Source organism: Phalaenopsis equestris, unplaced genomic scaffold (assembly GCF_001263595.1).
Source record: "Phalaenopsis equestris unplaced genomic scaffold, ASM126359v1 Scaffold000094, whole genome shotgun sequence".
In the NCBI taxonomy this organism is placed as follows: Eukaryota; Viridiplantae; Streptophyta; class Magnoliopsida; order Asparagales; family Orchidaceae; genus Phalaenopsis; species Phalaenopsis equestris.
The window spans coordinates 2568079-2582657 of record NW_018164536.1 but is presented as its reverse complement, the minus strand read 5'-3'; the positions used below and the strand labels follow the sequence as shown (position 1 = coordinate 2582657).

The 14579-nt window shown below is 31.7% G+C and overlaps 1 protein-coding gene across 1 annotated transcript in view; it reads left to right on the top strand.

Annotated features, from left to right (window-relative positions):
- LOC110020345 (protein EXPORTIN 1A-like) overlaps positions 1-14579 on the top strand; it is a 75090-nt gene that overhangs the window by 29859 nt on the left and 30652 nt on the right. Inside the window, exon 19 of the mRNA XM_020718413.1 lies at positions 5516-5581. Coding sequence (XP_020574072.1) covers positions 5516-5581 — 66 coding nt within the window. The remainder of the gene's footprint in view (positions 1-5515; positions 5582-14579) is intronic.

The following is a 14579-nucleotide window of genomic DNA, read 5'->3' as shown; positions in this document are numbered from 1 at the left end:
CGTTTGATATTTTCTCTAGTTCTCTAAGTTTTTACATTTAAACCAATTTTTATAACATAACTTCTTATATTTTATCTTTTCTTGCACATTATTATTCCACCACCAACTATTTTTATTTGTAAATATTTTTCCCTTTGATTCTCCAAGAACATCTTTTGCTACATGTTTAATAGCGTTTGTTACTTTATCCCACATCACATTTGCTTCTTCATGAATATCCCAAATTTTGAAATCTTGAATTTTACTCATAAAATTAATTTTATTTGTATCTTTTAAGTTTCTCCATCTAATTCTGCAATGATGAGTCCTGGTATTTTTTATTTTACAACTCTTAATCTTAAAATCTAAAACTAATAAACGATGTTGGGTATTTAAATTTTCACTTGGAATGACTTTACAATCTTTACAATCATGACGATCTCTTCTTCTCATAAGAAAATAATCAATTTGTGTTTTATTAGATCCACTCTTATAAGTAATAAGATGTTCATCCCTTTTCTTGAATAAAGTATTAGTAATAACACAATCAAATGCTAAAGCAAAATCTAAAACAACAAAGCCTTCTTCATTAGTTACTCCAAAACCGTAGCCACCATGAATATTTCTGAAATGTTCTACCACTCTACCGACATGTCCATTTAAATCTCCTCCAATAAAAATTCTTTCTTCAAGAGGTATCATTTGTATTAAGTTTTCTAAGTCATTCCAAAATTTATCTTTAGACTCTGTATCTAAACCTACTTGAGGAGCATAAACACTTATAATATTAAAAATCTTAGTATCAATGATAATCTTAAGGGCTATAATTCTATCACCAACTCTATTAATTTTTACAACATTATCTTTCAAACTCTTATCTATAATTACACCTACACCATTTCTAGTGCGACTCTTACCAGAATACCAAAGTTTAAAACCTAAATTATCAATCTCCTTAGCCTTTTCTCCCACCCACTTAGTTTCTTGAATACATAAGATATTAATTTTCCTATGAATCATAATATCAACTAATTCCATTAATTTACCATTGAGAGTGCCTATATTCCAAGATCCTATCCTAATATTAGTTTCATTAGTTTCATGGACTAACTTCTTTACCCGCATTCGCCCGTAATGTGGGAACCCTTGCTTATTTAACACTACACCCGGGCGCCGGTGTAGCGGCCCTTGCACACTTTTCACTGTATTCAGGCTATACAGCGCGTCGCTTCCAGGGGACGCCCTAGCACTTACACAATGATCAAAAGGATTCATGTCATGATTTTTTCGACAAGTTTTACGCTGGCTGTAGACTACCTAACGCAACCCTCCACTTTTCTCATCCGGGCTTGGGACCGGCAACGGCAGTGTTTATGAATAATAAAATTATCATGGTTGTAGTAATCAAGAATACTGAAACCAAAATACATTATTGGTGCTTGTTTTTCTTAGTGTATTAAAGAAAAAATATTCTGTGATGGGAATGCATTCTAATAGCATAATTAGAAGATTTTTTTAAACTGTTATCGGATGTGAAGAAAAAAAAAAACTAAACTGATCATCAACATTACAAAAAAAAAAAAATGGAGTTGACCCTTCTTCATCATCAACTCATATATAATAATCTTTCTCACTTATGATGCATGGATACTTTTGATTAAGGAATTGTACACTGTTGAATGTGCCTTGGATAGAGACATGTGATTGACATGCCCCATATATGTGTCGGTCACTGCCCCACCGTGTCTAATTTAAATAATATTTAAAAAATTAGAACACGCTTGCCACGTCTTTTGATAATTTAATTTTTTTTGAAAAATATTTTCTAAACAATAAACATATATGATATACATTTTATAATAGAATAAAAAATTAATTATTTAAATTAAATGTTATACATATTCAAATCTATATTATTATTCATTAAATTGAAAGTGAATGTTTAATAAAATTTATAAAAATTAATGTTATTAATTTTTTTTTATTTTTTCTTTTGTATTACTCTTAATTCCGATGTTTGTCTGTCTTACATTTTCATCAATAGAAGTGTCCCTTGGCCATGTCGTGTTGTGGCCTTGTGTCTGTATCCATGCAACATAGGTGTATCCGTATGCAAGCAACATAGTTCTTCACCTTCATCTTTTTGAGATAAAGTAGTTTGTTCCATTTGATCCCCAATGTCTTGTAATAACAATGGTTCATGGGGTGTTATGAGATATTAAAATTGCCATTTTGTGTTATTGATTAGTATGAATCTTATATTATTGCTTTACTCAAGTTTTTTCATTTAGGCCAGCATTTGGCGCATGATATGATCTTTAATTTGAATTTTGAGGAGGATAATGTTGTGTGGCTTACAACAATATCTTATGTACCAATTCCTTGCTTGTATGTCTTACAACAATATCTTATGTACCAATTCCTTGCTTGTATGGCTAGATCCTTGTGTTGGGATAAGAACATTTAGTATATCCATCTTTCCTCTTAAACATATATTTACATAAGGGTGAACGAGCTTGTAACGCTCTTACATTATTCTCTTCTTCCAAATATTTTTCCTTTAAATTTAATGATACCAAATTAAAATTATGGTCCATGCTCATGCTGTTTTTTTTTCTTAGGTTTATGTTTTTTTTAGATATTTGCTCATTCATTTTATTTAATTCTAATGTTGTTTTTGCTGTTGGTTTTGTTTTAACGGCTCAAGAACCTTTCTTTTAAGGAGATTTAGCCCCTCTATAATTGTGTTTGATATTTAACTAATTGTTGGGATGCTAGATGTAAACATTCAAAATTCTATTTTTATGCACTTTTTAGCTCAACCTTACGAGTGGACACTAATCAACTTATTATGACACTATGATGGACAAACGATGGGAATATCTAGTGGGAAATAATTGTTAGGAAAGGCGATGCTTTGAGCTACCAACTCATCTACTTGATTGGACTAGTGCGCCATGTCGAGCTTCCTTGCGACCCACTAGGTGTTGCTCTATGTGTAGTTTCCTCTTTGATGCATGCTTTGGTTGCTCTTTGATATGTAAGTTAAGAGTCAATATGATTCATGTTTATAGTTAGCGTCATGACCAAATTTGGAAGTAGTTGGGCAGTTTTAAAAGTTAGTTAAAGTAGCATTTAGGTAGGCGTTGCATGTAAAGGAACTTGACTTCTCTATGCCAGTATTGGAGCACATCACCAACTGTGATACTAGAGTTTGACCCATACAACAGTAAAAAAAAATCAAATATTATTGATAATGTCAAAATAGAGAGATATAATCTCACAAATAAAAATTGAAAGATTAACAAACATGACACAACAAACTGAAACTAGGGTGAATCTTGGAATGTTGGTGGTGATTGACAGGGTTTTGGTCCTCCCGAGAGGTAGTGAAGAGTGGCTAAAGGGATGGAATTCTTGGCAGAAACAAGGTGTAGGCAACCGCGTGGGGGAGTGCGAAGCTTTAAGAACAACAAACTGTTGCTGTCCTGGGCGGTGATATAGATGTCAAGTGTTGTTGCTTTCTTGGCAACAAGTTGCAGAAAGTGGGGTCTGGAAATCGGGGAAATGGCCGTCCTTGGTTGCTACAATAAGGGAGGGCGGGGATAGTGAAGGGGAGGAGCTCATCATGTAAAGAAGTTGGAATGAGAGAACGAATTGTTGGTTAGCTGGAAAAATGGAAAAAAACTGGGAACAAATATTTTCGAGCGGTTGCAGTGAGGGGGAATGTCGGTGGCAACGAGGAGAAATGCGGGGGAGACAACAAGAGGACGATTGTCTGGGGTGGCAAGGATGACGACATGTTGCTGGAATTGGAAAAAATGTAGAGAAAACAACAATGTGGGAATGTTAGGGGGCGAATGCCACAATGGAAGGTGGTCGGGAGCAATGTGGGGAGGATGCAAATAGGAATGGAAAGGATAATCACCACTTTAGGAGCGAGATATTGCCAGTGCACCCTCAAACCTTTGGATACACCTCTATAGGGGAGAAAGATACACCGACAGTTGTCTTGACAGAAACCCAAAAAAAATGAGAATTCAAATCTTAATACAAGACATATATAAGAAATGAATAGAAAGGAAGGAACAACTAAATGAAACTCTCTTAAAAATATAAAGAACATTTCTAAGGTTTTTGGTTCGGTCTTCCCGTAGCCGCGGAAGCCGCATCTAGAGTCCCACATTAAAATCGGGGAAACAGTTTTCCTTGGTTGCGGGCAACAAGGGAGGATGGGTACAGCGAAAGGGATTGAGTTTTAATTGTATTCAAGTTGTGGATTCATTTTTTAACTGTTTGAGTAATAATTGAGCTTTAATCTATCTATATCTAAGATGCAAATGATTTGAAATATAATATTATTACTGAGCATAATATATTCAAAAAATAAATCAAGATATCCTAGCAAATATTTAAATTAAATTGAAAACTACCCAACAAGCTATTTTCCTAATATTTCCAATATAACTGTAAGATATTTAATGATTCTCACTCGTTTATTCCTTTGTGTTTGAATTGATTTCTTGTGTGTATCGAAAGTTCATTTCTTCAGCTCTGGTCTATCTGATCGTATTTATAAACAAGAAAAAAATTACTTTTCTACTTATTCCTAAATCTGTTAAGAGGATTTTTAAGTAGGTTTGATTGCTCATCGTTTTCTAAACCTTGGAGTTAATTTTGTTATTGACCATAAGCAAGCAATGGCATATCTTTCTATATCATCAGCCTTGCGTACATGGATCCATTTTTTGTGAGCGTTAAGCATCCGTTTCTTCCACCTTGTAACCTACTAACAAGAAAGCATTAATTTTTGCTTATTCATCAAGATTTTGTTTATTTTTAAAGTCATAATTGATATTAAGCATAGCTCTTAACTTGAAATTTGTGTTAATGATTCATGAAGGTGTACATAAATGGTTGGGAAATAAGGGAGAAATTTTATAGTCTGTTTTGGCTCATATCTTCACTGGTTTGCTTTAAGAATCAATGTCCTACCTTCATTTGGCTGCCATTTTCTTGCTGTTTTTTATAACTTTTCATGAGCGAAAGTTGGTTTTATCCTACCATTTTGTTTGTGTTGTAGCTGTAAAAATTTTGTTGTCCTACTTTTTCAAAAAGGAAATATTTATAATACTTGTCTTTTAAAGAATTGCTTTCCCTATGATAACATTACAACTATCTTTACAAAAAGTTGTAACAGTTGTAATAAACCCCATTGTTCGTAAAGCTGCTACTAGTTAATTTATACCAATGCTGTTGTTATTCCTTCCAAGGTATTGTTTTAATTGGTGCTGGGTGGGTGCTCATGTGCTCGATAATTTTTATTTATTTATTGTATGTTTACTTTTGTTTGGATCTCATTGTTGTTCCTCTTGAATCTTGTTTGAATATGATCATTTTTGGGATGGAGATATCTACCAATTTTTTTTTTTTCCGGCTATTCCTTGATACTCTATAGATTTAACAGTTGTAATTTAGTTTAAAAATGCAGTTTATGATTTTAATTCTATTTTATTGTTATTTATTTGTATTTCAGGATATGGCATGCGATACTTTTCTGAAAATTGTTCAAAAATGTAAGCGGAAATTTATAATTACACAGGTATGTTATTGTCTGGCCTGTATTTGTGGTCTAATTTTATTTCTGAATGTTCTAATATAATGTGGCCTTATTTATAAATTATATTTTTTTAAATATTTTTTGGTAGGTACCTTTATTTTATGAGGGAAAACAATTTCAATATAGTAACTATTTTTTGTAGTTTATTTATAAAGTATGTTAATTTCAAGATATTTGTAGTCTGGATGCGCTACCCAGCTTTGACATGCTTTGCAAGAGCAAAGCTTAATTTAAAATTTGTCGAGCAAATTTCCTTGCTGTGATGATCACAGATTTTGGCTATTTATTACTGTTGATAAGATGAGTGGGGGCAACATTGTGTAATGCTGAATTCATTTAATTTCAACTTATTTTTAATCTTGATGCTACCCGACCTTGACATGCTTTGCAGGAGCAAGCTTGATTTGAAATTTGATGAGTATATTTGCTTGCTTTGATGTTCACAATTCTGGCAATTCCTTACTGCTGCTAAATTAACTGGCCGCAAAATGCTTGTCTGTCAAATGAAAAGAAATAAAGAAGGGGGTGCTCTTCTTTCTGTTATTCATTTGATCTCAAGCAAGTGAAAGCTTAGTTCAAGCTCAAGTTTTCATCCCTTTGAACCAAAATGAACTATACTGATTGTTGTGGCTCAAGCTTAGAATCATGTATGATAGAAAATTGAATTGAGCCGATTTTACTCTCTTGAACCTCCAACCAAGGCAATATGCAACCTTCTTTTTGGTGGCTTCTCATGCAAGAGGTTTGGTAATTGCTTGCCTTGTATGCCTAGCCGAAGTATTTCTTTGATTGTTATGGTGTGTCCCCTTGCAGAAGTTCATTTAGCTTGTGTGTGTGGACTGCACCCAACATAAAGGCTTGAAACTTATGACATACCCTAAAAAGCATTGCGCTTGAAACCAGTTTAAATGCTAGACTTAGTTTCCTTTATTATTTATAGAAAATATGTTGCAGAACTTGTAGTTGCTTTTGAAGTGTGCATCAAAGGCTTCTGACCTGTTTTGTGCTTGCCTTTGGAGTGTGCATCAAGCTTGCGACTGAGGAGTTGCAGTGGTGGGCTTCTAGTGGGTAATTAGATGATTATTGCAGTGTGTTTTGATGCTTTGTTGAGTTTGTGTCGGTATAGTGTATTTTTGGGTGTAGTTTTTTTCATCATCTACTTTTTTTTTTCCTACTTTTTTTTATTGTTATTATTATTGTTTTTTTTAAGGGGAGTCTTTGTTTATGGATAGGTGATTTGAGGCATGTGAAAAGGTATTTGATTTATTTTTTCTATATAAAAATTTCACTAGATGTTTAATTCCTTTACACTTTGACCAATTAGGGGACTGAAGATTTTGGGAGAGATTATGTCTTTGTTCCAAAAACAATATAAGCTTGATTGTATGGCTTATTTTCTGGTACTTGATTTCTTTTTTAAATCTATTTATTGTTTTACATGAGTGAAAGTTAAATACAATTTAGTTTTTTAGGAGTGCATAATTTCCAATAATTGTATGATTTAATACAATTATATATTTCTAACCTTTCATTTCTTAGAAGTTGGAATTGTTTCATGCATGGAGATTCGTAGTGTTTTTTAATCTTAGTTGCAGAATAGTTGTCAAAGTGTCTATTAATTTGAATTCATGAGTGATTGAATTTATTTAAGTAAAATACAGTTTAGTTTTCTAGGAATGCATAATTTCCAAGAATTGCATGATTTATCATAGTTCTATATTTCTAAACATTCATTTCTTAGAAGTTGTAATTTTTTATGCGTGGAGATTCTTAGTGTTTTTAAACCTTAGTTGCTGTCAAGAGACTATAAATTTGTATTGTATAATATGTGGTGTTATCATAACTGCATCGAGAAATTTCAGATTCTAAGACATCTTGCATTAAATTTTGGTTATTGAGCATAGTTTTATCGTGATGTTTTTTTGGACAGGACACTATAATTAGTTTAGTTTTTAAATAATAAAGCTTTGCAGTTTAAATGAAATGAATGTGACTATCCAAGTTTATGGAAGTTTTGAGAGAGTCAGTGTTAGATTAGTAGTAAGAGAGTAACAATCTGATGAAATAGACTATCAAGAAGCATTTGTCCTACTGGGAGAAAATGGATGCATTTCATTTCTTCGTATCTTTGGCTACTTTGGATTTTAATGCAATAATATGATGAAAAAATGACTTAATGTGGTGCTGCTGAATAAAATTGTATGGTTCATCCATCCATTAGGATTCAACAAAAATTTTCCCCCAAAAAGTCTAGCACGTAAACTAAGAAGGACTATATGGGTTGGAATTATATTTGGGGGCATGATTTGGAAGATCCATGAATGTCATGTGTGGAATACAATATTGACAAGGCCAAAGTGATTGTACTCTTTTTATAAAATGGCTTAAAGGAATAGTGGGAATTCGTATTGTATATTGGACATATGATGTTGATGAAGAGGAGGACTTACTTGGTAAAAAGGGGGAAAAATACTCATTGTAGAATTTCAGAAGAAAGATTTTGACAAGCTCATTTACATCCATATAAGTGACTCAGAAAAAAAGGATCTTTACTCTTAACAAAGTATGTCATATTTCTGTTAAGTGAAACAAAATGGTAGACTATAAGTCATGTAAACTTTGATGGAACCAGTGAAACAAAATGGTAGACTATAAGTCATGTAAACTTTGATGGAACCATATTAGAAATTTATCTTTGAAGAGTAGATGTCTAGAAAGGGTAATATGAATAATCTGTTGGTAAACTAATTTTTCTATTCCATATAAACTAATTTTTCTATTCCATATTGCTTCTAGCTATTGCATTTGTGGTAATCCTTATAAGTCAATTTATGCATCTAATTATAGGTTTATTAGATATTTGGAAAGAAAATTTTCAATAAAAAACATCGAAGTTTAAAACTTCCAAGGTATACTGATATTATGTAGGATTGTCGGTTGATGTTTGATGGAAGATCATCATCAGAATTACATATTATTTAGAGGAAATCTTGTAACATCGAAAGATATGGAAACTACACATGGTCTCAAGTTGTGCGTAATCTGAGGTTAGAGCAATTGCTCAATGAATCTGCACTCCACTGATTGAAAATTATACTAACGGTTTTGAAGGTTAAAAGGGAAGGACTTACTATATTGTACTGTGATTTATGTCTACAATCAGTATTTCCCACTGCAGTTAAGTTTGACCTAACTAAACCATGGAGGTGGATAGAATTTTCATAAAAGAAAAATTGGAGAGTATTGATTATACTCTTTATGTTGTCCCAACAGCTTGTCAACTTGATATATTTACCAAAAAATTATTTTAATCCTGCTTTCAAAAATAATTTGAAAGAACTTGAATGTTGACCTCTACCAACTAGTTTGAATGGTTAATGTTGAGGAATGTGGGTTTTTTTGCTGCAACGTTTATGGTGGAAGGAGCATATACGTGTAAACTAGCCCCATAGTTTCAACATCGAGCAAAATGGCAAGATAACAATCCGCTTTTTCAGGCAAGAACAGAAAGGCTTGCTGGATTTTCAAGCCGGAATTAATTACACCGGTTCGGGTTAAGGAAATTTCAGTGTTCCAACAAGAATGAACTCCACATAAGAAGGAAAGAAATGTCTAGCTGGCTGGCGGTTTCAGTAATATATTTGTTGTCTTTAAAATGCAATCCAGACAGCTCTATGTGTAATTACTATGAGAAGAAATCAAGCCTTTTAGCCGCTCTCTCTATTTTAGCAACCATGCCTTTGCTTTAAAGTTTATCTATAGTATAAATTTAGTGGGTGCCGGGTTACCAGAATGTTATTTGCAGGAGAAATGATTGGCTTGGATTGGCTTGGTGGTCACCTGCATGTTTTTTTGGGAAATCATGGAACAAGCTTGATATCCTTTAGATGTGAAAAATCTATCTTTTTTTTCAGAGAGGTGGATGAAACAAGCTCCTTCATATGCTAAAGTTTTCCTGTTATCAACAAAGATTCTTAGAAATTCCTACTTTTTGTGGTTTACATCAATCATACTAAACTATGACATTTGCAAGTATGGCACAGATTTTTCTGTCATCTTCATCAAGGTTTCAATGGAGGCGTTCTTTACATTCCTACATTATTTAAATGTTTTGAGAGAGATCCAATTGCTAGGGAATACATATGCGAACATTTACTTCATATGTATCAATTTTGGAAATTTTTTTAATCCTATTTTTATTCTAGAAGTTTCTATCCGAATTCCTTCTTCAAGCAGTGAGCAGGACAAGACATTTATTTAATCCTATGGATCCCTGTTTGTTTTTAACATCAAAATTAAAAGAAAAGATGATCTTTCTGATGCCCTCTTTTGTCAGTGAAATGACTACAGGCTTCAATTTTTTTATCTATAATAAATAAGCTCTTTGTCCTTACAAGTTCTAGATTGTATTTTAAAATGATGTTGTGTCAAACACTTCTCTTTTTTTTTTTTGGCCATAGATTTAGGTGAGAACTTTTTAGGTGAGAACTTTAGAAACTCTAGTATTTGGATGTTCAAAGAAGTCTTAATCAGGATTCATGTTTAGCTCTTTTGTTTATTGAGTTGGCCTTCTGGTGAGTGCATGACATTTAAGTTTGGGATTTTATCAGCATGAATAATCATAGTCTCTATTCAGTAGGCCAAGGTTAGTTTTGAAGTTCAAGTTGTAATTTATTTTAATCCAAATCATCTTTCATATGTGATTTGTATTAATAGTATGATACCTCATTGTTTTTCAGCTTCGGAAGGTTGAAGAACATGACGTTTCTAGGAAGTTTCTTGTTTAGGCGGTTTATTTTTTTGTCAGTATACTGATCATTCTTTTGGTATATTAGATTCAATTTCCAAAGCTTCTCTGGTTTGTTTAACTTTCATCCTAATGATTTTCATTGTAATCCTACAGTTTTGGAATTTTATAATGGAGTTTTGGTATGAAATGGATACTCATTCCAACATTCCTGGTTTCTCACTAAGTTATATACTAGTTTTGTGATGCCAAATACTTACAAGTATTACCTTAGAAGAAAAATTCATGTCCATTCTCTTAACATCAATCAAAAGAAAAAGAAACTAATTTTTGTTAAATCTTTCAAGCTGCCTTCTATTTTTGAGCCAAATTCATATGCTCTTTGTCATAATGTTTTATGCCTATGAATATTTGAACATAATATGCATATTTTATGATCTTCTATCAAGATGTCAATCTTGAGAGGATAAGGTGGGTAAGCCTAGATTTGTAAGGAGCAAAAATTGTTGTTACTTTTCCTAGGAATCTTTAAATATTCGGGAATGGTAATCAGAATTTGAAGTTAACTGCTGCATATTATTCAGGAATGTAATGAAATCGAGAAAAAAAAATAATTCCGTCTTACCCACGTTATTGAGTCAATTTTAAAAACTGCTGCATATTATTCAGGAAGAAAATAATTACATGATTGCTTACTTGATTTGAACTGAATTTAAAGCTGAGTTGGGCCGTATCTTTAATCAAAATTTTAATGTTTTGGCACCAGCAGAAAATGGTTCTAGAATAGATTTACTGAGGAAGAAATTTATTGGCATTAAAAGACATGCATATTTTCCTTGAAAGGGATATAAATGCTTTTAATCATATTGCTAATCGGTAAATTAAAATAAGCCTCATTTATGAAATGTTGATTAGCAATGAATTTTCTTTTAATATAAAAGATTTCCATTCAGAGTTTATTTTAAAAAAAACATTTCTATAGAAATATATTTGCCATTTTTTCATCCGCTTTTTTAAATCTTTGTTCTTATGTTGATTCCTCCCCCATTAAAATATGGATTTTATTTTTTAGAGAACTGTAGGACGCATAGGGTCTTTTTGTGATAACTTTATCACGACATTGCTTTTTATACCGTCACCACAACTGCGTTTTACAACTAGATTTATTAAAATGTGCTAGAGTTAAGAAGCCTGCTATCTTTTTTTTTCAAAAAAAAAAAAATTATAATTACCATAAAAATTTTGCAAAATTATCAAAAAAAAAAAAGAAAAATTATAATTACCATAAAAATTTTGCAAAATTATTTTTTTCGCATAGAGTTTTTTTGGGGATACAAATCATGAGAATTGCATTGACCAGATTTTTAATATGATTTTAAAACTTCAATTCTTGTTTTGGCCTCCTTTATTCCATGAAATAAAATAATGCATTAAAAAGTCTATTTCCATATTTTTTATGGAAAAAAAATTATAATCAAGCTTAATCCTCATTTTGTATTAAATGGGATTTACGGATCACATAATATGTGACCTGCCTCGAGGTGCTTCTTGCCTTATTTTTCGTGAGATGTGCACACTTGTATCTGGGATTTTTCTTAAAAATATAAGTAAAATACGCTAATAAACATTTTTAGCTTACCCATATAATGTATAACTAGGATGTAAATGAAGCGGTTATTTTCAACATAATAATTATTTAAAAATCTAATCATAAATATTGATTAAATAATAGGAAGATATTTGAGATTTAAGACGAGGAGGAAGATCTTCATAATAGAGGATAAAACGAGGGAGATATTAAATAGTTATACATATGATTCCATTAAAAGGTTGAGACCTTTGAATTTGAAAACTCTAACCTGAATGTTTTTATATGTTTTTATTTTATAGTGGATAGTAGGAGTGGGAGAAATAATATTTGTACCACACTTATTTTAAATTGCAATGTTTTCACTTCTTTTTTTAAGTTTTTCTAACTATTGTTATTTCTTGATTTAATATTTGGATGTTAAAATGTTATTTCTTATTTTGAACAACTTTATGACATTTATTATGCTAGGGTGTTAATATGTTGCTTCTTATTAAACAATTTGAGCTTAAAATAATACTTATTTCATTTGCACAATTTGTTGATTTTGAGGTTTATGCCTCAAATTCTCTTGATGCTCATGTCTCTCTGCACGAATAAAAATATCTCAATGCCCCAATTGTACAATTTTAAACATTTTTTTTCTCCTTTTAAATATGGATTTATGTTTCTCTCCACTTAAATAAAAAACGCCGCAGTGTCCGATTGCACAATTTTTTAACATTTGTTTCCCCTTTAAATATGAATTTTTGTTATGCATTGGAGGAGATTACATATGCGACTGTCTTTTTGGGTTTTTCTAATTTCCTTGATTATATGAATTTTCCATTCTTTTTTCAAGAGTGTGGTGCACTATTTATTTAAATTGGATTAACGAATTGGAGATTCTTTTTTTAAGAGTGTGGTGCACTATTTATTTAAATTGGATTAATATGTTTAAATACATTTTTGAAGTTTTCATCTATTTTTTGTTTGACTCCTGCCACTGTTTGTCTTATCCTCTTATCCTCAAAGAGATGTTTGTGAAAATGCCATTTTTTAGGCTCATTATAGACACTAAAATGTTTTTTTTAATTTACAAATTCATTAAAATTGGGGAAAGTTAAATTATGTTAACACTTTATAGGATTTATTAATGATGGTTTCCTTAAAGTAGATTTGAAACTTTAAAGTTCATTTATCTAGTAAACTATAAAGTATACAATTCTTCACAAGAAATTGTAAAGTTTTGGGAGTTTGTTTTCTTAGAGGATTATGTTCTTCCGAATGACATGAACATCTTATTGTAGATCATTTATTTGTGATTCGGAGAATCTTGTGGAGTCTATTAAATATAAATTTAAGTTTTGTTCTTCTTATTTTCTTGAAATTAGTTATAGCATATCTGACACTGTGTTAGGGCTCTTAAAAGTTATTTAGGAAGTGAATATAGTGGGGAAATGGTTGTGGAATGGCAAGGGAATGAGAATATGAGCCATTTGCCAGATGTCTCGATTGAAAAAAAATAGAGTGAACTATGATTTTATGTTCGAATGAGCTATAAACTCTTCACTTGCAAAAGGAAGATGATACATCAACCCTCAGGGTAGAAATCAATGAATACTATTTCAAATCCCCAAAATAATGCTAATGTCCCAAAACAGAGAATACGACACATAGATAGTCTCCTTTAAGAAAATAACTCTAATTTGAAATAAAAAAAATAAGAAACATAGCTTAAAAGGGCAAAATTTTCTGCAAAAGTTGCAAATGGGACAAGAAAACTTACGCAATCTCGAGAGTATCTGATTCCACAATTTTGCAAAATCAGAGCTGTTTTGGGATCGTGGGATATCCAGAATTGCAGGATATCTGGGATCACATGATATCCGATCCGACGATTCTGCGGGAGCTCCTGCATCAATATCCCTGAGAAATCTATGAATATTTTTTGCATATCATACATGCATCAAATCTTATTGCTCTATTGATTACTCATGAATGGTTTGTGTGATAATTTTTTGTATGAATATTTTTATTAATTATGACTGTTACACATGTGCTCTAAATGTGAAGTGGGGATATGTGAAATTTAAAACGGATGAAAAGGTGATGGGTTGTCTATTTCTTGAAGGCTTCTTGATGGAATCTTCAAATAATTAATTTTTAGGAAAACATGAATTGAGACATACTTTCAAATCAGAGAATTCATCTATTTCTCTAGTTTTGATTGTATTTGATTTGATTTTATTTCGTGAACTTCCAAACCCTTTAATTCTTCTATTTGTATCCCTTTTGGGATTCACTTCCGACACATTTTCTGCATAAGTTATAAGCGTTTATATATGTTTTATTCTTAAAAGATATTTTTGAAGATGAAATAATGTCTAAAATTGATGAAATAATGGCTACTAAAAAAAAGCATCTCATTCAGGTTATCATTTATACCCTGTGCGATGGAGAGAAACATGCATGGATCCCCAATTTATGCTTAAATTTTCCTCATTAATGTTTCTTTTGACCCGGTAAAATTGTTGTGTTTACCTAATAGATCTTTATATTTGGCTTGCGATGGTTACATAATTCTCTGTGGACTGTCATTGCTAGTGTGGTGTTCATGTAATTGTAGCAATCCATAATTCTTATTTCTCAGTGCAAATTTTAGA